At 40.7% G+C, this 21,937-nt stretch overlaps 1 protein-coding gene across 3 annotated transcripts in view; it reads left to right on the top strand.

Annotated features, from left to right (window-relative positions):
* Positions 1-20,813, top strand: part of mlip (muscular LMNA-interacting protein) — a 40,094-nt gene extending 19,281 nt beyond the window's left edge. For 2 of the 3 annotated variants that reach the window (XM_050071219.1, XM_050071221.1), the window contains 10 exons: positions 602-739; positions 1,089-2,702; positions 3,450-3,521; positions 5,148-5,243; positions 5,322-5,405; positions 5,502-5,558; positions 7,680-7,724; positions 8,296-8,358; positions 8,488-8,607; positions 18,736-20,813. In XM_050071219.1, the coding sequence (XP_049927176.1) occupies positions 602-739; positions 1,089-2,702; positions 3,450-3,521; positions 5,148-5,243; positions 5,322-5,405; positions 5,502-5,558; positions 7,680-7,724; positions 8,296-8,358; positions 8,488-8,607; positions 18,736-18,957 (2,511 nt within the window). In that variant the 3' untranslated portion in view covers positions 18,958-20,813. The remainder of the gene's footprint in view (positions 1-601; positions 740-1,088; positions 2,703-3,449; positions 3,522-5,147; positions 5,244-5,321; positions 5,406-5,501; positions 5,559-7,679; positions 7,725-8,295; positions 8,359-8,487; positions 8,608-18,735) is intronic. The other variant, XM_050071220.1, reaches the window with a different exon arrangement.
* The last annotated feature ends 1,124 nt before the right edge of the window (positions 20,814-21,937 follow it).

Raw genomic sequence — 21,937 nt, 5'->3', positions numbered from 1 at the left:
TTAGTTTACCACATACTGACATAATTTTTCAGCGCCTAGTTATCAGAAGTCGAAAGTAACTAGTTAAATATTTCCTCAAGTATTGAACTACCTTACTCTACTCCACTATATTTTAGAGGCCGTACATGACAAATTATTAGGGATGTTCCCTGGTCAGTCAAGGACATTTTCCGTTTACACAACAGTAATGTTTGTCTTAACAACTTAATATCTTAACTTGTAGTTCAAACACCATCTCAAGCACCTCTAATCTGGCAGAAAATTATGCTTTAAAGCTTTAATCCCTTTTGTTTTATTGGTTTTGGGACACAGAGAACGCTCACTCATGTTTGATTTAATTGAATTATTTTGGGAGCAGGAGGATCAAAGGTTAAATTAGTGTGTGTTGGCGAGCCTCTCCTCAGTTGCTCAGCTCTGCACATAGGGCTTTTACTCCACACGACGTCAGAGGGACATGTGTGGGTACATGTGAATTATATGTGTGGGGCATGTGGTGTGGTGAAACGAAGCACACCCCCTGAGCTCAGAGCGACTCGCTGGGTTTTCTCAAGTTTCACTCTCTCAGTTCCTCCTAAACATTTGCCTCATTTTCTCCTGTCAGAACTTATCTGCGTCCCATGAGAAGACAACCGGGGAGACCATGTCGGAGAAGGAGATTTTCAAAGCGGAGAAAGTCTTTATCAAAGACCCTGTAGAGGGAGGAGCAGGAAACGCAACCCAACCAGGGACAAAGCGTCACGTAAGTACAACACAAGTCATGTGGAAACTATGACAGAAAGCTTTGGCACTGTCAGGAGATAAAATCAATGGACGTGACAGTCCGAGCTGGACATTTATTGCCTTTCAAATCGGACAGTTTAATTAGAATCTTGTAATAAGTTAATATGCAGATATTCTCACAAGTTTTTATAGTTTCTTCTCTGTAATGGGTTTATTGTGTGAGTGTCAGATAGTGCCTTCATCAAAGGACTTTCTTCTTCTCTGCATATATTTTGGTCATGCTGGCTTTTAAGAGTTTATAGTCAAGCACAGAAAACAAAACAATCACACTTTAGTTTCAATTTAATAAAAACTTTTCTGTTTTTCAGCCTTCACTGGATCACGTGAGCCTCTCTCACACCAAAGCGTCTCCTTCAGTCAGTGTTCAGTCTGAAAATACCCCCAACCACGTCGCTGCCGGCACGGCCTCTATGGAAACAGCTGTTGATAAACACTGGGGCATTTCCCAGCGGCAGTGTCACGATACCTCTGGACTTACTGAGGTTAGCTCGGGTTACTTTGTAAATAGGGCGTCTGTGTCAGAAGACAGAATAAGCCCCACAAACTCGGCAGACCTGTTCCCCACCCCGGCATCATCCAGAGAGTCCATCCTCTCAGAGGGCTCGGACAGAGAGAAGGGCTGGTCAGCTGTGCAGCTTTGCTCTGTCACCTCTCCCACTTCTCTCAGCCGCACTGTCTCTCCCTGCTCATCAGTCCGCTCTGGCGTCTTCTCTCCTGCTGTCGTCCAGATCAAGAGGCACTTTCTGGCTCCTGGCTCTAGTCTGGTTCAAACCCCTTGTTTCTCATCCTGTGAGAGCCTGTCCTCCTCTGGCTGTCCCCAGTCCCCTCCTCCTCCTCCCCGGCACCGGCCTCCTCTCACCCGACTCTCACTCCTCACTGCCATCTTGAGAAAAGGCCGTCTCCCTGTCCTGTCTGCTGCTGTGCAGAGGCCTTACACCCCCTGCTGGCCTGTTAGCCCCGTGACCCTGTCCTTCTGTAACGCATGCTCAGCAGCCTCCAGTGTGGCCTCCATCCCCCTCGAGTTTTCCTCCCAGTTCTCCTCATCAGCGTCTATAGATAGTCAGAGCCACATTTACAGGGAGCCTCATAAATACGTCACATCTCCTCCACCTTTGCAGTCGAACAAGCTCAGCAGTAGAAGCCCACAAACTCAAGTGCAAAGCTGCTCGGAGCAAATTAGCTCAGGCAATGTGCCTAGATGGGAGCAGGTTATTTCACCCTTGGCGAGGAAGAGCAGCACACTCCCCCGAGCTCCACCTCTATTCTGCTCAAACTTCAATTCTGTTTCTCCATTAAAACATGAAGTAATAGACTGTTGTGCAACTTCCAAGAAGCTGCAACACACACACATGTCCACCTCCAAGTCCCCTGAGTTGAAGCCCATCAACACTGGCATACACCTCAAGGGCCCTGCAGATAACAACCATAAAAAACTCATCTCCTCGTCCCCCAAAGTTACTAATGAGCAAGAAACCTCCATGCCCCAGAAATGGGGTCGCCCAGCAAATTCATCTCTCTCAAGGCTTCAATTGCTTTCTCAGCAACTGAGATCTCCACCTGTCTGCCCTCCTCGGCTTCAGCCTTCTCAGTCACACTTACCGGGTGTCACAATCATGCGTAACACAGCATCACCACCTGTACAAAACACCACAGGGAGGTGTGAGTCAGGGAGGAGCTGTCCTGATTCCAAAAGTGCCACAACATCAGCTCACATAGCTCACTGTCTGTCTCCTTCCCGCTACACACCCATTGCTTTTCCCGGATGGCCGTCGCCCACCAGCTCCCCCACACCTACGCCCTCTCCTGCTCCACCAATCAGAGACTTCACCCCGTCCCCTTCTCTCTCCATGCGCTCCACGCCCTCCCCAAGGCCGGGGAGTGGAATATCAGACTGCAGTGACAGGGAGGGTAAAAAAAGAAAGGTAGCCGCTCTGCTTGCCATATGCATGTTTAAACTGAGATTATTATTTAATATGCTCCGTGTGACATACTGTTCTCCCACGCTATGTAGTTAAAAACAGATTTCGCTCATTTGATAGCAAGATATCAAGTGCTCTTGCTCTGCGTGGAGCTGTTTTTAGATTTCTGTTTGTGTTTACCATATCATTTATTAATGTTGTTATAGATCCTTGCGTCTCAGAGTTTTCAAACATTCTGTTTGCTGGATTGTAATGACTGACACATCTGAAATGTCATATGTTGAAGCAAGAGGAAAACCAACATCACCAAATCGATACAGCAGCTTTTTTGAACTCGGGTTTCTAGGCCAGACATATATGCTTGAAGTTATGTAACGCAAGTAGCATAAAATTCAGAGTATTAACCATCAGGAATTGAATTTATTCAGCCGATGTGGGACTTGCCTGTCAGTTTAAAAAAGTTGTTTGTAGCTGAACTTTTTGCTGACATTTACAGTCAGTCAAAAGAGCCACGTGAGCAGCTGTGAAAGCAAACACTTCAGTATTGTCGTTGCCATCGGGTGTCTGGAGCATGGCTGTTTTGCATGATTAGTAGCCTGTGGCGGTGTGAGATAAAGCATGCCTAAAGACATGTAAAACACTTATGACAAGCTTCCACGAGACATTTATACAAAGTTTATCTTTAGTGAAATGCAGACATTTGAATTAATTTATATTCATGGTCTTCTTTTCTCTCTCTATGAACTCCAGACACACAAGATTAAGTCAAGCTACAAATCGCTCGCTGCAATTCCCACAAACACCCTCCTGTTGGACCAGCAGGTGAGCTTCCTCAATTGACTCTAATCCCACTAACTCATCTTGTTATCCTGTTAAACATCCAGTGATATGAAGCCCTCTAGTGATTATTGCTATGTTGAGCATCATGTGAACATTGTGAAATGGAAATAAACTCATGAAGTTTGTTTTAACTAGAATTGCTTCTACAAAATCTATACAATCACCACAGTTTCCCAAAATTAGTGTCACCGACTCAGTACCTGACCAAATGTCTCCCCCTCTGTTTCTGACTCATGACGCTGAATTGACCTTTGACCTTTTGGATATGAAATGTCATCACTTAATCGTTTTATCCTGCGAGACATTTGAGTGAAATGTTGTCATAATTAGCCAATGAATTCTTGAGTTATGTTCAAAAATGTGCTTTGTAAGGTCACAGTGACCTTTTCCACCAAAATCTAATCAGTTCATCTGTGAGTCCGCCGAGGCGTTGCTGAGATATCACATGCCCAAGAATGGTACAGGCGGACAGACAACCTCAAAACACACTGCCTCTGCTCATCGCTGTTTATGGGGCAGAGCCATAATAAGTAGGGATGGGAACTGGTAAGGTTTTGGTGACACCAGTGCAATTAGCGATTCTGCTTATTTGTCTTGATCAATTTTATGTGTGGAAAAAGGCCTTCACAGGTTTTTCAGTATTGTTTTCTTACCTCTGAGTCAGTGTGCCGATGAAACAAAAGAATATTTGTACAGCATTCATCTTCATGTAGGTTTTCGTATTTAAAGCCTTCCTGCATAGAGCTAATGCTGTTATGACACAGGATAATTACACTCGGTAATTGACATGTTGCTTAGCTTAAAAGCCGTGGCACTTGTGCGTAGTGTCAAATACATGGCATTCCTGAAATTTAAGCTCATGTTGCGTAGACATGTTTCAGCACATTAGTGGTGTTACCCCCTTACTTGAGATTATTTTACAGAAGTGAAAAGCATCACTGTTGTCAGCTTATTTGTGAAATGAAGCCACGCTTTGGACCATTTCTTCCTCTCCGCCATCACTTTGCACGTTAGCAGCAGCATAGATGTGAGATTGACGTCACCGTGGTGCATTGTGCAACTGTCTGAAACCATCTCCTTCAGTAAAATGAATTCAATTCAATTTTATTCATAAAGCCAAATATCACAAATCAGTTTGCCTTGGAGGGCTTTACAGCACACGACATCCCTCTGTCATAAACTTGGAGGCAAATGAATCTGACAGTTTGGAACCAGTTCTCAACTAGAACTGGTTCTTGATTCCCATCCCTAAAACAAAGCCTCCACTCATCAGGTTTTATAGAGGATTTTTGAGATAAAACTTGACAGAAAACTAATTTCACAAGGATTCACAGGCTAAGTAAGATGTCAGTCTTAAAACCTTTTTTAAATGTCAAATCAGACCAAAAGAGATGTAAAAACATGGCATATTACTGTCCTGTGATCACTGCAGTATGGTATATTTAGAGCTGCAGGAGGGAGAGCTGACTGAGAGGAATACAGAGTGGCTGAATATAAGTGATCTGTCGGAGATGTTGGAATGTTGTCTAAACCTACTGTGCAATCACTCAGAGTAAGCAGCAGTCCTGGCAGGGAGCTCAATCTGTCCACTCTGCTTTGCATTCACAGGCAATAGACGAACAGGTAGAGAGGGAAGAGAGTCCGTGTGACAGGTTGGAAAGAGGTGATACGTTGGACAGAAGTGTTGCAGACACCCACGCTGAGGTATCAGTGCACACATCACTGCTGGTTTTCACCGCACACTTTCTACAACAGTCCGATAACATCAAATGTTTCCTACAGATGTGCTCGCCCGCTGAGCTCCGGCAGCAGTCAGAGGAACTTTATGCAGTTATTGATGAGATATTGGCAAATTCCATTCCAGAAGTGAGTTCAGTTCATTTCATATTGAATAAAATGTGTGAAAATGTTGACCTATGACATCAAAAGTGATTTAATGGGTTTATTTTTGCAACTTTTAAGAGCAAAACATCCCGCTCACAGCAGTCCGACAGGTCATCGACCAATGCTGGTCTGCAGGTACAGTGTGTTTCTTTAACAGCATGTGGCACACTCACTAACTCTTGATTTCCCCTTCAAGTTTCTTAAAGAAATAGTTTGACATTTTTGTAAAATAGGCTCATTCGCTGATAGTTGAGAGGATTGATACCACTCTCAGATATGAGAGTCGCTTCAGTCTCATCAGATCTGTATCATTCACCTGGAATTTAGCCTGACATATCAGGTACGAGATTTAGAGAAAAGTTTGACCAACGCTTGTTCACACAGCATGAGTTTTAAAGATGACACCAGGTGTAATAAAATCTGTCACCACAGAAATGCAATGTCACATAAAAAAAAAGTTCAAAGTCAAAAAAAAAAGCAATTAACTGTCCTATAACTAGGGTATCACAATTCTGAAAAACTAAATATGGTTAACATAAGGAAAATTAGAAACTGTCTTAAAGCTGAAATACACACCTCTTCTGTCGGGCTGTCAGGCGATTAAAAAAAGTAATCTAATTAATGACATGCTCTGTGATTAATCAATCTAAATTAATAGCAGTATAGAGGGGGAAATTACAACATGTGTAATAGTGAGGCCGGATTTTATTATTATTATTATTAATAATAATAATAATAAGAAGAAGACATTTATATTTAAAAAGGCACCTTTCAAAACACCCAAGGTCACCATACAAAGCATAACATAACATAACATAACATAACATAACATAACATAACATAACATAACATAACATAACATAGCAAGAAACATGAATTGGCAAACACATATTGTTGCTGTGATGAAAATCAGTCAGGCTGTGGTAGAGGACAGGGGGACACTCCTCTAACACCCTTACTGGTCTGCAGTTCATTGCAATCAATTTCGCAAGGGAGTCAGTCACAGGTAGACTTACTCAATTTGTGTCTGTGTGTCTTGAGTGTCAGTTGACAAGGCTGGCTGCTAGGCATCACAGGCTGTACTACCTCAGGGTTCGCTGCTAAATGCTTTGCATTGAGGTCATAGTCAGGCTTGCAGTACTCTGATGGTACATTAACTCCTTACTGCGGAAACTGCAGAGAACGGTGGTCATATCAACAGTTAAATTTGGGCGTTTTTAAAATGTAAATGTTCCATTTACATTTTCTTTGTGTGGGTCTTTGTGCCATTCTTGTCCCCTTTCTTAATTTGGAGGTTTTTGTAGGACACAGCGCAGGTGTTAATCTTTTTATTTTCCTCAGCAGTATTTTGCAGAGATTTCAGTTGCAGGGTGGATAATTGATCAGTCCAATCAGAGCAGATCAGTCAGATGATGGATGAGAGGAGCAGCTGTTTGTGAGTGAAAGCAAACATTTAGACCCGGCACGATTACATTTCACTTTTACTGCTTCTGACATTTTGCTGCTCCGTCTGTGCCCAGAGTACACTCCGCAATGAATAATGGTATACATATTCAAACAGCACTCATAATAAACAGTCCAGCTCCAAAAACAGAAAATCAAAACGTGGCAGCTGATGTTTTAATTGTAGGAAACCCTGCCTCACCCTCTGCACCTTCGCTAGTGGTTTTTGAGGTAGACAGAGTGTCAGAGTTTCTTGAAGAGTAAAAAAAGAATTAATCGTGGCTTACAAGCACGTCTGTACACATGGAACAATAATAATATAGCTAATTGGCCGATACTTTTCAATAGTATGTAAATGTTAGCTTTGTACTGTAGTTCACAGTGATTTAGACTGAGCCAGCTCACATGATTATGATTTTCTTGCTTCAGTACACAACAGCTTGTATAATTTAACATCTCTCACCAACAGCCTGCAGAACGTCATGAAACAGCTAAATTATAAGTCATTGAATTAAGATAAAACAGAAAAATAGGAAAAGTAAAACTGCAACCTTGAGGCCACAGAAATGAATGTTCTGTCCATTGCTTTATGGAGATACAAACTGGAAGTGAGATAAAAGTGAATTCTGACTGTATAATAATCTGCACATGAAATGAAAAGGCATCTGTTCATTATTCATCAAAGGGGAGATCTGCTCATCATTTCCAAAAGAAACATACAAATTAAAAGTTTTCCATTTTCCCCAACAGATGAGGCTTTTGTGACTCTTCTGCTTTGTTTCAGATGTTTCTTTCTTTCTCTTTTACTTTCAGCAGGACTCGTCATTTACAAAATCCTTGGGACGTGAAACCAAATATGTGAGTGAGAGTTAGATCGTTTTGTCTGTACAATTAAAGGAAAATATTTTTCTCAACATTTTTCCACCCACATAAGAAAAAGTGACAACCCACCAGCGACAGTTTCACAAATTTAACTTTCAATTTTAGAGCTGAGCTGTTGTGACAAGTCAACGTTTCATTGTGTTTTGAGCTGCAGAGGGCCCTTTAAAGTTATAAAGAGAGCATTTTCCATCAGGAATTTTACAGCTTCAAACGTCTTTACACAGAGTTGGCGCAGCCTGCATTAACAGGCTCTCTGGAGGGAAAAGACAGAATTGCAACAACATTAAAGGAATAGCTCAACATTACGAGAAAAATGCACAGAATATATTTTGTTTTTAAGCGAGTCAGATGAGATAATATTAGCCTAGCTTAGCATAAAGACTAGAAACAGGGGGGAACAGCTACCCTGGCCCCTTTAAAGTTTAAGAATAAGTCTACCAGCTTCTAAAAAGCTCACTACTTACTTTGGAGGTGCGTTCAGATAGTAGTTTGACCACTGCAGCGTTTGTGTTTATTTGCCCTGTTTTCTCTTACATTGTTTCTTCAGGCATCTGTATGCAGCTTGCACCCATCTACCGGTGTGGAAAGGAAGCTTATGAATCCTAAAAAGGTTGGTACTCAATAATCATTTGATCACGTTTACCACTTTACCAAGTGCTTCAAAACTGATGACATATGTTGTTTTGTAAAGCAGGAATGGATTCATCTCTGCTGTCAAACTCTGAATTCTCCCTTCCAGACAAAGCCCGGGGTTATTCGCCCCATGACGGCCATTCCAAGGCTGACAGTCGAGGACAAGGAAGAATTTCATTCTAACCCATTTAGACAGGTTGTCGTCAAGCAGACTGACAGTAGAAAGGTAAGCGGGTGGCATCAGCTCATATAACAGTGTGTTTGTTTTTAAACCCACATAGTGACACGCAGTAGTTTTATTTTTATTTTAAGGGATAGCACCCACGCTGCTCATGAGCTTAAATTAAAAAACAACTGGACTCCAACTTTGACAAGTTTCAACAGCAGAGAAAAGGTCCAAGTGACTAAAGAAACTTCTCAAACTATTGTCCACTTCTCTGCTGTCCATCCGTATACGTGTGGTTTGTTCCAAAGATTGTATGTCTGAATACTGCATATTCACATGATGATAACTGATACTGAAGAAGGACTAGTAATATGGTTAAACTCGCCAGTTTCTTCACCAGATAATATGTTGTTGACATTTCTGCAAACCACGGATATGTTACATTTGTACATTATTATATAGTAGATACTTTGAAACTTTACGTTGAAACTATCTTTCAACAACTTTGTGGTTAACATGTGGTAGGTCTAGGCAAATCCCTGCTGGGTTGTGGTTGGAAAAGGTCATGTTTTGGCTGAAAATACCCAGTGTTGGTGGCAAATGCAAAGTTCTAAGATCAGTTTCCTTTATCCAACCTTTATCCTTTTTTTCCACTAAGGTACTGATGTATATTTTACCAAATTGCCACACTTGTTTAAGGATTAAAATTAGACTCATATTTTAGGTAACAGCGAGACAAGAATTTTCTCTTGCGTTGTTAGTGAACTTGGGCTTCTGGGTCAAAAAGGTTTGTTGTAGTGAGACAGAACAAATACAATTACTTTCAATGAAGCCACTTCACTCTCTCTGCAAAATCATGTCTCTCCACATATCCTGCTCTTAAAGCTCTCACACTTTCATGTGAGTCTTTGTTTGTGCATTGTGTGTTTGTGTGCTCTGAACATCTCATTAAATCATTTAATTCTGTGATCCAAATACAAGCAAATAAGTTATTTTCAGAGAACAGTATTAAACCCTCTATCAGTCTCAAATTGGTGTTTTAATACAAGATTTTAAATTGAACTTTTTTTTTTTAAATTACTAACTGCACATCTCAGGCTTTACATTTTAGGTGATTATGATACATTACTTTTTAAATAAACGATTCATCATTTGGTAAACTTTCATAAAACATACCTTCTATGAACTCTCTCACATTAATTAATTTAAGTTTTGTTGAATATTAATGACTTAGGTCATTTCCAACTTCAAAGTCCCTGGCAAGTTAGGGTTACAGCGTCTCAGATTTGTTTTTCAAGGCATACTTTTTGTTTATCCTGGGGTCATATTCATTTTGAGCCCAATGTTCAAAATGTACAAATCTTATAGGGGCTTCAACACTTACAACAAAGTTCTCATAATAAATTACAGATTGGGCAATACACTTAAGTATAAAACTGATTATACTGTTTGGTGCCTCTGTTAACAAATTAAGTCCTCAATAAAATGATTAATGTGATGTCAGGAAAATGTGGGCTGTCTCCCACCATCCATCTCTTTAACTGAAGTCACATCAAATCAACAGCATGTTTTCAGGGGCTAGACTCTTACTTTCATTTCAAATAAAAGAAATGGGATACCTTTTATATTGTGGCCTACAGCTATCCAATGTAGCCTTGTTGTCTCTTCTCGTCTTGGTTGATTTTTCAACACATCGCCTGTCTCGTCACTCAGCCTCTTCAAATCCTCTGAGAGGACGATTCCTTTGGCTTCACAACTTGTCATTGAGGTTGTGGTGTGCTTCCAAACCTCTTCTTGTCAACTACTTTAACTGGGGAGCTTAAGAAAGTTGCTTCTGTCCAGCTTTCCATCTTGTTGGAAGACCTTTTAAAGTAGTGTAGAAGAGTGTAACGTTTCACCCGTCTTGTCAGTCAGCCTTGTCAGTCAGCCTCGTCAAATCCTCCTCAGAGTCCTTTAGCTTCACAGGCTGTCACAGTTGAGGCGTCTCTCCAAACTTCTTCTTGTCAAACTACTTTAACTAGGCAGCCTTTAAAAAGTTAGGTAAGTTATAATTTTTAAAGCCTTAAAGATTTAGTGTGTAGGAGTTAGGGGGATATATTAGCAGAAATAGAAAACAGAGAGACCTCTGCAGATAATTTGGCTCCCAGTAAAAACCACCTGAATGATGAACACTGGAGGAAATCTACCTAGAAGGAGTTTCAGCTGCTTGCAATCTGCAATCCTTGCCAACAGATGCCACTAAATCCCCCTAAATCTGACACACTGTTCCTTAAATGCAGTGGTTTCCAACTGGTGCAGCCACGGGGTCCAGATTTCTTCTTAGTCATTAGTTCAAGGTCCACAGAGTTTAATACATTCGGCATCATACTTGTGTTTAGCCGTGTCTTCGAGCTCGTTTGCTGTCTCTGTCAAGTAGCTGTCTATTAGTCACTCAATCTACAGCAGGAAATGGCACTGGCTCTACATACTGTGTCAGCAACCGTAGCCAGCAACCCCTCCACAACAAGCAGCGTTGGAAAACACCTTTTTTTTTAAATGTGAAACTGCTTTACTCAGCATTTTTACCTGATTGTATCACCAGGTCTACTTGTTTGGAGAGGAAGGGACCTCTGTGGATTCTTCAGGTCCTGGTAAAAACCTCATGAACAATGAACACTGAAAGAATCCAAACAGGGAGAAGTTTCAGCTGGTTGGAATCATAGACTGTAAAAATAATGGATGTACCTATATGTCACCCATTGGTTTGTAGACTCCTGTTATGAAGCCTCGAGTTTGGCATTTCAGCCGTTGCCATCTTGACTTTTTGGAGCCAAAAGTGACCATATTTGGGCATGACGCTGGTGCTGTGGAGGAGTGAGGGGTTGATTGAACCTAGAAGCTGAGGATACTATCGGCAGACAGCCTGTCGCTCAAAATGGCCTGCCTTAATTATGCATAATTTAAAGCCTTAATAAAAAGTAAACAGGTGAGTTCTAAAAAAAATTCCCCCCCTGTACAGTTGTCATGAAGGGGGAAATTAGCGTTAAAGACCAAAACGGGTCTATGGGGATTGACTTGATTCTGGAGCCAGTCTCAAGTAACTGTTCAAAGAGCTGGCTTCATTTTTCATCTCTGAAGGTTGGTGCTGGGTTGCAATCTGCAATCCTCACTACTAGAAGCCATTAAATCCCACTAAACCTTACACAGTGGACCTTTAAATAAAAGACCTAACCCTTAACTAACATAAAACAACTTCACTCCTCGGGTTAATAGTCTTCGCTCAGCTTCTTTCAGTAATGGCTGATAAAGGAAAACAGATTTGAAGAACTATCAGCGGGACAGATAAAGTGTGGCAATTTGTCAGCCGAGTCTTTTGTCATATAAACTGCAGGAAAAGTACAAAGGGATTCGTGTTTTTAAACTAAGTGGTGCAGTGCGGCGACCACTGAATAAATGACAGCTTCCTGCAGCACCTAGTGCAAGAGTTGTATTGTTATTGTTCCACACTAATATTGTAATGGACATTTACCAGAGGTTGGGACTAAGTCATTGTTTTGTAAGCAACACGTTAGTCCGCAAGTCTTTGCACTAAAGCCCCACAATTGCAATTTTTATTTTATTTTGTCAAGTCAAGTCTAAAGTCATCAAACTTGTGCCTCGAGTATGAGCTGAGTCTAAGTCATTCGTAGTCTGCATCTCTGATCTCTGACATGGACTGTAATACAAAATTCTTTATCATGACAGATTTCATTCCTCAGCTTCTTTGCAGCTACAGTGACACGGTCATCAAGATTCCATGTACAATGAACTGATGAAACTGTAAACACTTAAACCATAACCCTGTCACTAAGTACACACTTTTAACACACTCTTCCACACTTTAAGACATTTTTAACACGTCAAGGCTTTCGACATGTTTGATGCTAAAAACACTGTTCTCTCTCTGAAAGGCTGCCATTTATCTTCAGAAAGACAAACAATAGTACTGTTTGAGATGCACAGACCGTTGTTAGCTCATTTCCAAGGCTATCTTGTAGCTTTGTGAATGGTTTGTATTGGTATGTACATAATAAGTGGAGGATTCATGGGCTGTAACATTGATATTCAGTGTGATGAAATCGGCTTCTTACCTTGGCACAGCCGACTGTGTGTGGTTTATCCTGCTGCTGCCGTTTAAGCTCAGGTTTTTGAATCATTGCAGCTAACATTATGCAGTGAGGTAATCATTAACATATTTTAGCTCCAGTTAATTAAGTGCAGTGCAACCAGATGGTTAAGCTGTAGAGGAGAGACTGAAGACAGCTCTGAGTGCTCTTTGTCAGACAAAGGTGAGGTGTTATGTAACGCCTTGGCTTGGAGGAGGAATGATTTCCTGTATTGGTCCTTGTGGTGGCAAAGCTGTTATCAGTCTGTTGGAAAAAGAGCTCTCCAGTATGTGGTGAAGAGGGTGGTCAGGATTATCAATGATGGATAACAGTTTGTTCAATGTCCTCCTTTCCACCACTGCTTCAAATGAGTCCAGTTCGCAGCCAATCACAGAGCCAGCTTTCCTAATAAGTCACTCCACAAAATCATCCACCACTGCTCTGTACTCCTCCTCCCGTCCATCACTTATACACCCAACCACTGCAGAGTCGTCAGAGAACTTCTGCAGGTGGCATGACCCAGAGTCATACTGAAAGTCTGTGGTGTACAAGTTGAAAAGGAAAGGAGCCAGAACAGTCCCCTGTGGAGCTCCTGTGCTATTCATACCCATAAAGACTGGAAACAGAAGGAAACAGCTAGTCTGGTTCTGTCTGCCAGAAACAAATCCACCTACCAGCACCTCTGAAGCTCATCACACTTAATCCTGTTAGTTTAATTGGAACACAAACTGAAGTGCAAAATGAACACATTGATAGTGACAGACGTTCAGACAGCCAGTAGCCACTCCAGGAAGTGACCATGGCCAGTCTAGAGGTAGTCACATAGTGTAATGTGATTTTAGCATCTTTCAAAGATATGCTGATTAAGTCTGTGTTTGTACCCAAAAAAATGGAATTTACTGCAATTTATTGGATTTCTACCTTTAAGTGATGTAAGTTTGTCAAAAACATTCCTTTACTACAGTCATTTGTTTACCTCTACATACAGTATAATCTAATCACTCAGTACATTTACAGGGACAGTTTAACCACTTTTAATCGGAATGAAAGGCCATTCCGATTAAAAGTGGTCATGTAAACGGTCATTCCGATTGAAAATTAAATCCGATTAAAGGGGGTGGTTTATTCCGTTTGTCATTCCGAATGAAAGAATTTTGTGTGCATGTATACACTCATTCCTCTTTAAGTTCATTCCGGTCTTTCTGCGCATGCTCGTTTCCATGCCCTTCTGGCGCGATGACAAATATAGCGCGCATAGCAACGGGCTGCATAGCAACGGGCTGAGACAGAGCAGTCGGACTCGTTGCACTCACCGGTTTCCATTCGCCACAGCACGGTCTTCTACCTCCCTTCTCCTCCTCGACAGATGAAGCATTAGCAGAACAAGGTTGTTGTCGTACTGCTGCTTCAAGAATATAGGCAAAACACGCCCAAAAAAGGCACTAAGAATGGCGTCGTCAAGCATCTTGTCATCCGGAGCGAGGACTGCAGTGTTTTCTTCCGGTAAATGTAAACACGTAACATCCACCCCGCCCCGCCCCCTATCCAATCAGAAACCTTCCCTGCCCCAAACCTTGCGCAGACCTGAATAAAGGCGATTAAACTGATCTCCCATGTGTTGGTAAAAAAAAATATTTCTGAACATTAATGTATGTAAACATGTTCTAGTAGAAACACAAAATACAAGTATGAATCTGAAAATGAGCATTATGACCTTTAAGAAAAGATAGAGAAAGGAAACTTAAATAAATGAGTAAACAGTCAAAAAAGCAAAATATAATAACAACAGACTGGATGGCTGAATTCACATTATGGCAGGTAGGAAGTGCTGATATTGCACAGTTAAGTATCAATGAGTGATTATTATCTCCATTGGTATGTGCGGACAACTGGAAGTTGTTGTGATGTTGCTGTTGGTTGTGAAGTCTGACAACAGCAGGGAGGACCTGTATCTCTCTGTCACACACTGCAGGTGACGCAGCCTGTCACTAAAGTCAGAGTGTCCTACATGGGGGATGATAGCTTAGCCATCATTCTCCTATCTCCCAGGACAGAGCTGACCTTCTTATTAACCAGTCTCTTACGTTTCTTCCTGTCAGCAGACGAGATGCTGTTAATTGTTAACTTGTGAGCACAAATTAATCAATGATTAATATTAATGACAACAAACATGGGTATTGGTCGTGTGTGTGCAGCTGAGACACGCTCCTTATCGACATGCTGTAGTGTCTGAATGTGATCAATGTCAGCTGACATACAAACACAATACTGTTCCAAGAAATTATTGATTATGCAATCTGCATAATGTGACAGCCCACACACTCGCTCTGCCGTCCATTCAGGCCTGTTGCTGTCATCACCGGTGAGGCTGAAGTCTCTCTCTGCCGCCCCTGCCTCTTTCCCGCTCTGTTTCTCTCCTAATCCTAATTGTGCCGGCATCTCAGCCCTCTTCACAGTGAATGTGTGATTTTATATCTGAGTCATATGTATCTGCTGGGTTTAGATCCTGTGGAGCTGCTTCATTATGCTCCCCGCAGACCTTTTCTGGCTTTGATTTAACTTCACCACAAGTGTAAAATACAAGGAAAATGGTATAAATATTTCTGTTTGATTTGTTTTGACAACAACAATTACACTTTTTATTTTTTTATTTAGTTTTTCATTTTAGTGAGTAAACGACTTTAGAGCCACAGCCTTAGATCACCATAATTACAAGTGGCAGATTGAAAATACAAAAGATGTAATATAATATCTCTGTCTATATTCCTGTATCTCTAAAGAATGTGTGTCATTTATAGCGAGGTAAAGAATAAAATTCACTGTGAGTATTATTTGACAAGAGCTGTTGAAGGGAAGAAAAGCAGATAGGATCAGTCAATTAATTTGAGAGAGACACAAAGCACATAAAAAATTAATTAGAAAAGAAGTACCTGAAAGGAACTTTGCAGCTAACTATACTTTTTATATATTTCTTTTCACTTTGTACAACAGCGTTTGCTTTGTTTTATATTCCCCTTGTTGGTCAAATTTGACAAATCCAAAATCCCATAATTATGGCCCCATAATTCATAATTCTGTGCTTTCCATTTAAAGTCATCTGAATTCTGTGTTTTACAACTCAAGCACATTTTGTCATGAGGAAAAGAGTGTCTAATCATGTGATGGATTGATACAATTTCAACAATTTAATAAGAAAATTATTTGGATGTAACACAACATTGCACTTTTAAAAAAGTTTTCATACAGTTATAAAACAAAACATTTCATCATTTTGTAAAATAAAGTGTTTCACATCTGAGCTTCACATTGCTCTGCTCTAAATGTTGCCGTTAGTGTCGGGTTTCTCAGTTTTTGGGATGACTTAGCACACAGTTGGCAACCATTATTAGCCAAGAAAAGAAAAAAAAATCTATCTGGAGCAGCAAAACACATTTGAATAAAGGTAACAGCCTATTAAGTCCAAATTAGCCCATCAACATTATTCAAAAATCTTTTAGTACTTTAAGTTTGGAATGTTGGTGGTGAAAGCAAATGAATCCGTCCAGACATTATTAAATCCTTTATTTTCCTCTAAGGCGTTTCCTTTTTCGGATTAGCTGGCCTTGTTAGAGAGACTCCAGGCCACTGCTACTGAAGTTCAGCAAAACTTAGAGGACAATGCACTAGGTCAAAGACCTATGACGCACATTTTAGTTGATGAAATGTTAGGCTGCACATTTTTACAATTGTAGAATGCAATAATCACCCTAGGCCTGCAACAATGGCAAATGAAAATCTGAATGTAAAAAAAACAAACAACGTTATTCATATAAGCCAAAGGAGAGGGTCTAAGGAGCCAGAGGTTGTCTCCCCCTGAGTTAGCGTCTCACAGGGTCTCTTCAACATCGCTGCAAGGTTCAACAATAACGCTCATTGTCAGGATAATTTTTTTCTAGCAACCCAACTTAAAAAATAAAGCAACTTCCCCCAACATTTAATGTGATCTCTTAATTTATTAGGGACTTCAATAATTTGTTTTATACTTCCTGTGAGTATAATCCACATCTTACATACACCTTATTTTAATAGTCAGATACCGGGGCAATCCCAGACTGGCAGCAGCTGGTTTGACCATGAAGATGCGAGTGATGGTTAACTTGATGCAGAGACATCAGATGCTGCCACTGGGTGACCCTAAAAGCGTAGGAGGACAGATTTGATCAAGCACAGCTGGCCGAGAATTTTTTTTTAGTCAAGCTATAATAAGCCGTCACTTGTCTCTCCGTTGTCAAACCAGGTTGGAGACAGACACTTGCAGAGCAGAGTTAAGTCTTGGGAAGTGGAGCAGACATCATGATGTCACTTGTAAAGCATCGTCTGAAAAAATTATTCAGCTGTATTTGTCATGTTAAATGACTGGTATTTAAGATGATAGTATTCTTCATTGTAAGTAATCCTTACCCTGAGGAGTTTTGACCACTAGTAGCACTATAGAGCTTTTTTTTTTAGTGGTTCTCTGTTTTGTTTTATGTGAGCACAAACAGTAGTTTCACACTATTCCACTGATTGGCAGGTTGCATTAATTCACCAAATAAATGCAGGGAGGAAGACGACACGAATGCAAAGGATTGAATTATTTTTATAAATGAGCTTTGCAGATGTGTCATGAGGAGGGAAAGGATACACACTCTATATTTGGGTGAGTTAAAACATATCTTTCGTTTGTTTTCAATTCAATTCCATTGGGCACCTTTAACATCAAAGAAATGTGTCAGAGGTGCTGGCTCAGCCTTCCTTGGCAGAGTTGTGTTGAGCCTCAAAACAGAACAAAACAAAGCATAGTGACACAAAAGAAGAGAAACATTGCTCTGCGCTTGATCATGGTGATTGTATGCGACACCAGTATCCTGATCCGCCTCTATGCTGCAGTGTGCTTGTTTCTCTGAATGCTGCTCTGTAGCATCTCATGCAATAAAAATAAGTTTCAACTTAAAGACAGGTTTCTTTGCCGCCCAAATGCTGTGTGTAACTAAACTATGTGCCGCCCCCACGTTTGTACAAATCCTGTCTTTAGCTTTAATCTTGTCCAGAAGGAAGAGCCTCACCAGCATACATGTTTCTCAAATTTACTTGAAAGTAGACAATATTCTGCTGCCACATCTGCCACAGCTGTCACAGCACCTTCTCCCAGGATAAAGCAGCCTTCTTGACAAGTCTATTAAGTCTCTTCCTGTCAGCAGAGGAAACGCTGTTGCCCCAGCAGACCACTTTATGGAAGATGGATAATCATTTATGGATAATTGTTAACTACTGGAGTGTTTGTGTGACGATCCCTGTGATGTTCACCTCATGGCTGTGAGCCATTATAACGAGTATAACATGAGACTGACTGGTATGAACCAACACAGTCTGCAGAAATTTGTATTTTGGATGTGGCATATGCAATATTTGATATTAATGGGTCGCCGGATGACACTCAGAGCATTAACATAGCATGTATGTGAACATATGGTGGAGTAATGGTGTCCTGAGCAGAGAATTAGCCTTCTCTGTGGTTTGTTTTGGTAAGTCGGTTCGGCCATGCCTGCATGTTATAGCATGTGTTTATCCCACTGGCTAGCTCATTGCCATGGTGGTTCTTGCTTATATCGGGACAGTTATAGGATCTGAATCACACATAGGGCCCCTTTAAAGAGTTTTCGTCCTTGACAAATCAGCCAATACAGCAGACAACACATTGGCCTGAAGCATCAAAATTACTTTGATAAGCTGAAAAGCCATACCAAAATTGTTATAATAAATGGAGTAAACATAGAGCAGGTGACTGAAGTCAGCATTCAATCCAGGAAGATAATTGTCAATTATAAATGCACAGTGAATATTCATCCCAGTGTAAACCTCAAGCTGCCACAGGGGGCAACTAATTTCAAGCGATTTCACTGTGGGCTGAAATGAGTCGAACTAGGAAGTCTAAATAAAAACCAAGTAAAATGGTTTGGAAATTGCTGCTGCTGTCCCTTTATCCTCTCTGTCTTTATCTGAAAATGCATGGACCTAAAAACCTTTGTGTCTGTTCCTGTTTCAGGTGGAAAGCAAGAGTCTCGAAGACGTCGGCAAGGATTTTTACATGAGTTCAAAAGGCCAAGCACGGAGAGAAGAGAAGAAGCCTGAAAGACGAGGTCCATTCACAGTATGTGACCTTCAGATAACAGAACCTGGAGACCAGACGAGTCCCACAGTGAAAGATGCCTCAACATGTTTCGGTCCAACTCAGCGGCGGAGGGAAGCTTTTGAGACTCATATTTAAAACATTTACCCTCAACCCTCTTTTGTTTTTTATTAAAACAATTATCTGCTAAGGCACAATCAGCACTAAACACCACTACACAGTTAAAGAAGCAATGACAAGTTAATTGCACCTTGCCTGAATTAGTGAATGAGTTTATAACCAAATGTGCAACAGTTAACAGCAGCTGACAACAAAGGTTCGATAAGCCTTACAGAAATAATAAAAATGGAAGCAACAGATGGTTCCCCATTCCCACAGTTACTGCTGCTGCGCCTGTCAAACTGTTCATTTTCTCGCGGCACTTTCACAGTTTGCAGTGATAAGAGGTGGCAGATTTACCGCTCGAAATTCTTTGTGATTTTTTAAACTATGGGGGCTTTGTTTCAGACAGAAGACACTGCTTCAACATGTGGAGAAATCCAACGTTTGACAGCCCTGCTGTGCCTTACTGCTTCTAAGCTATGTTTAGAAAGTTGTTTTTTGGGGAACGGGTTTAGTGAACAGGGAATTGGCGCAAAACATCCAACAGTGAAGAAAGAGAGTTTAGCTGTGCAGGATTTTCCTAAAGATAAAGCAAACAACTGAGCGAACATCAGGTTGTTTCAGTTGCTCTCAGTGAAGATGTCCTAACCAGCTCGTGTGTCAGTGATTAGGCTAAGTGACATTTTGTTTGTTTGAAAAACTTCTCGGCCTGGTTCACACAGACAGGGTTGCTGCTGCAGTGCTGCCCAGTCTTGGTGGCTGAAAAATGAAGCCAATATGGAACTGCCAAAAACTGCAGTTCTTTGAATGGCCACTTGAGGCTAGCTCCAGAAGCCAGTTAGTCCCTGTAGACCCCCCTGTTAAAATGCCCAACTTTACAGCAGGAATAAACATGTTTACAGCCAGATACAAAAAACGGTTTTGGTCTCTATAACTAATGATTCCCTTTATGACAACTGTACAGGGGATGGATTTTTATATAACTCACCTGTTTACATTTTATAAAGGCTTAAAGTTACGCATATTTAAGGGTAGGCCGCTTTGAGTGACAGGCCGGCTGATGATAATGTCCTCGGCTTCTCAGTCGCTCCTCCACAGCTTCACCCTCTCATCCAAATATGGTCACCTCTGACTACAGAGGTCCAAGATGGTGACTGTTGAAATGTGGAACTTGAGGCTTCAAATCAGGAGTCCACAAACCAATGGGTGACGTCACAGTAGCTACATCCATTATTTTTATAGTCCATGGATGCTAATGCAGAGCTGTCTGCTGTTATAAGTACTATATTTCCACAATGAAAAACCAGTAGTCCACTCATCTATGAAGCTGTGCAGACACTTCACTGTCAACAACACAGTCCTGCAAATATCTCACAATAAAATGCTTTGTGTTCTGTGACAGAATCAACGTTGTCAGAAGGCTTTTTTGTTGAAACAGAAATACAAAGTGTTGAGTTAAAAATAAATATTTTTTTCATATGTGTGACAGATATAGACAATGAAACTGTAGTGAAAAGTGGCACAATGTCAATATGATTATCAAAACACCATTTCACTACCAAAAATCTTGACCATGAAAAAGACAAATTTTGCAGACACAGTGCCCAAAAAAAAAAAAGCAAATATAGTGAGGTAAAACGCCAAGTGGACAAACTGGGCTTGGCTTTCACTTTCACCACTGATACCTCTTACAAACGGTTACTGAGGTCAGTTACCTGCATAGTTCACTCTTTAAAGTAAATTAAAATCTATTTTGAAGTAGAAAAGAAAAATGTAAAACGCTTAACGTGTCTCACGCTGTTGGAATTCACAAACATCATGAAGGTCATTGTTATAAATCCTTAAAGGAAAGGCTGTAATGTAATAAAGGGCATCTCTATCTCACCCTATGTGCTGAGTTTTTTATCCTTCTGTTGCTGTATATATATTTCCATATCAATAAAAAAACTTTTTGGGTTAAAGACGTGCACGTCTGTTTGATAAAAGGTATGGGGGGGGAAAATAATTGGTTTGCAGGCATTTTATTCATGAGTAGGATCTTTCAAAGAGCGTGATCATTTGATTTCTCTCTTGGATGTTCTGACACATCTAGTGAATGACTGCCGACCTCTCCAGAGTGTGCTGTGCCTCTCGACCAATATCAGCTGGGTTTGGCTCCAGCCCCCTTGCGACCCTCTCAAAGGTTGCTAAACTAAACCTGATTAGAAATCCTCTAAAGAAAGCCCACTCAAGCTTTAAAGGGGCTCCTGGAGAAACAAGAGTTAAAAGGGTGCAGATAATTGATGTACACAGCCTCCTGTGGACCTCACAGTGATGCAGGCGTCCAACAGCAAATGTGTGCCCACAATCAAAGTGAATGTTGCAGTGTTATAAAAATATCTCAAGCGGTAGGTAACAACCTTGACCTTGGATTCATCAAGAGCTGTCATTTTGTTGTTGCACTTAAGCTTCATTTATCCGTCAGCCACATTCAAAACATGGTTAGTTTTAGAGCTATTATTAGTCCAGATTTGTTTTTTGGTCTTCTTCTGAGGGAAAATAATATGACATGATATGACCAACCCAATCATAAGAATAAATGCTGGCATTGTATGTTTCTAAAAAAAAAACACGGATATTTAAAATATGAATAAGGCAGTTGCGCAGTTTTATTGTTTTTTTCATATTACTCAATTATCTTAATTTTATTGTGAGGCTATTATCAGGTATATTGTTGCTTTTTATATGACAAAGATGACACATGTAACACCCAAGTTCACTTTCATATAACTACAGGTGAACTTCAATAACGAAGCCAACAGTCAGTGTGGGTCTTTATAACCTGAGGCATATACACAGTTCTTTCAACCCCGGGGGTTGCAGCAGGGGGCTTAGGAACAGATTGTTTTAGCTGCTGATTTTCAGCTTGGAGAGCTTTTAGTTGCTCACGTAAGACTCCCAATTGCTCTTCAATTTCACTCATTTTAACGGTATACCAAACAAACCCTTTAAAGTCTCAGTAACTGCAAGTTTGGTT

This window comes from Epinephelus moara, chromosome 19, assembly GCF_006386435.1.
Source record: "Epinephelus moara isolate mb chromosome 19, YSFRI_EMoa_1.0, whole genome shotgun sequence".
Lineage (NCBI taxonomy): Eukaryota > Metazoa > Chordata > Actinopteri > Perciformes > Serranidae > Epinephelus > Epinephelus moara.
This window is presented reverse-complemented; position numbering and strand designations above follow the sequence as displayed.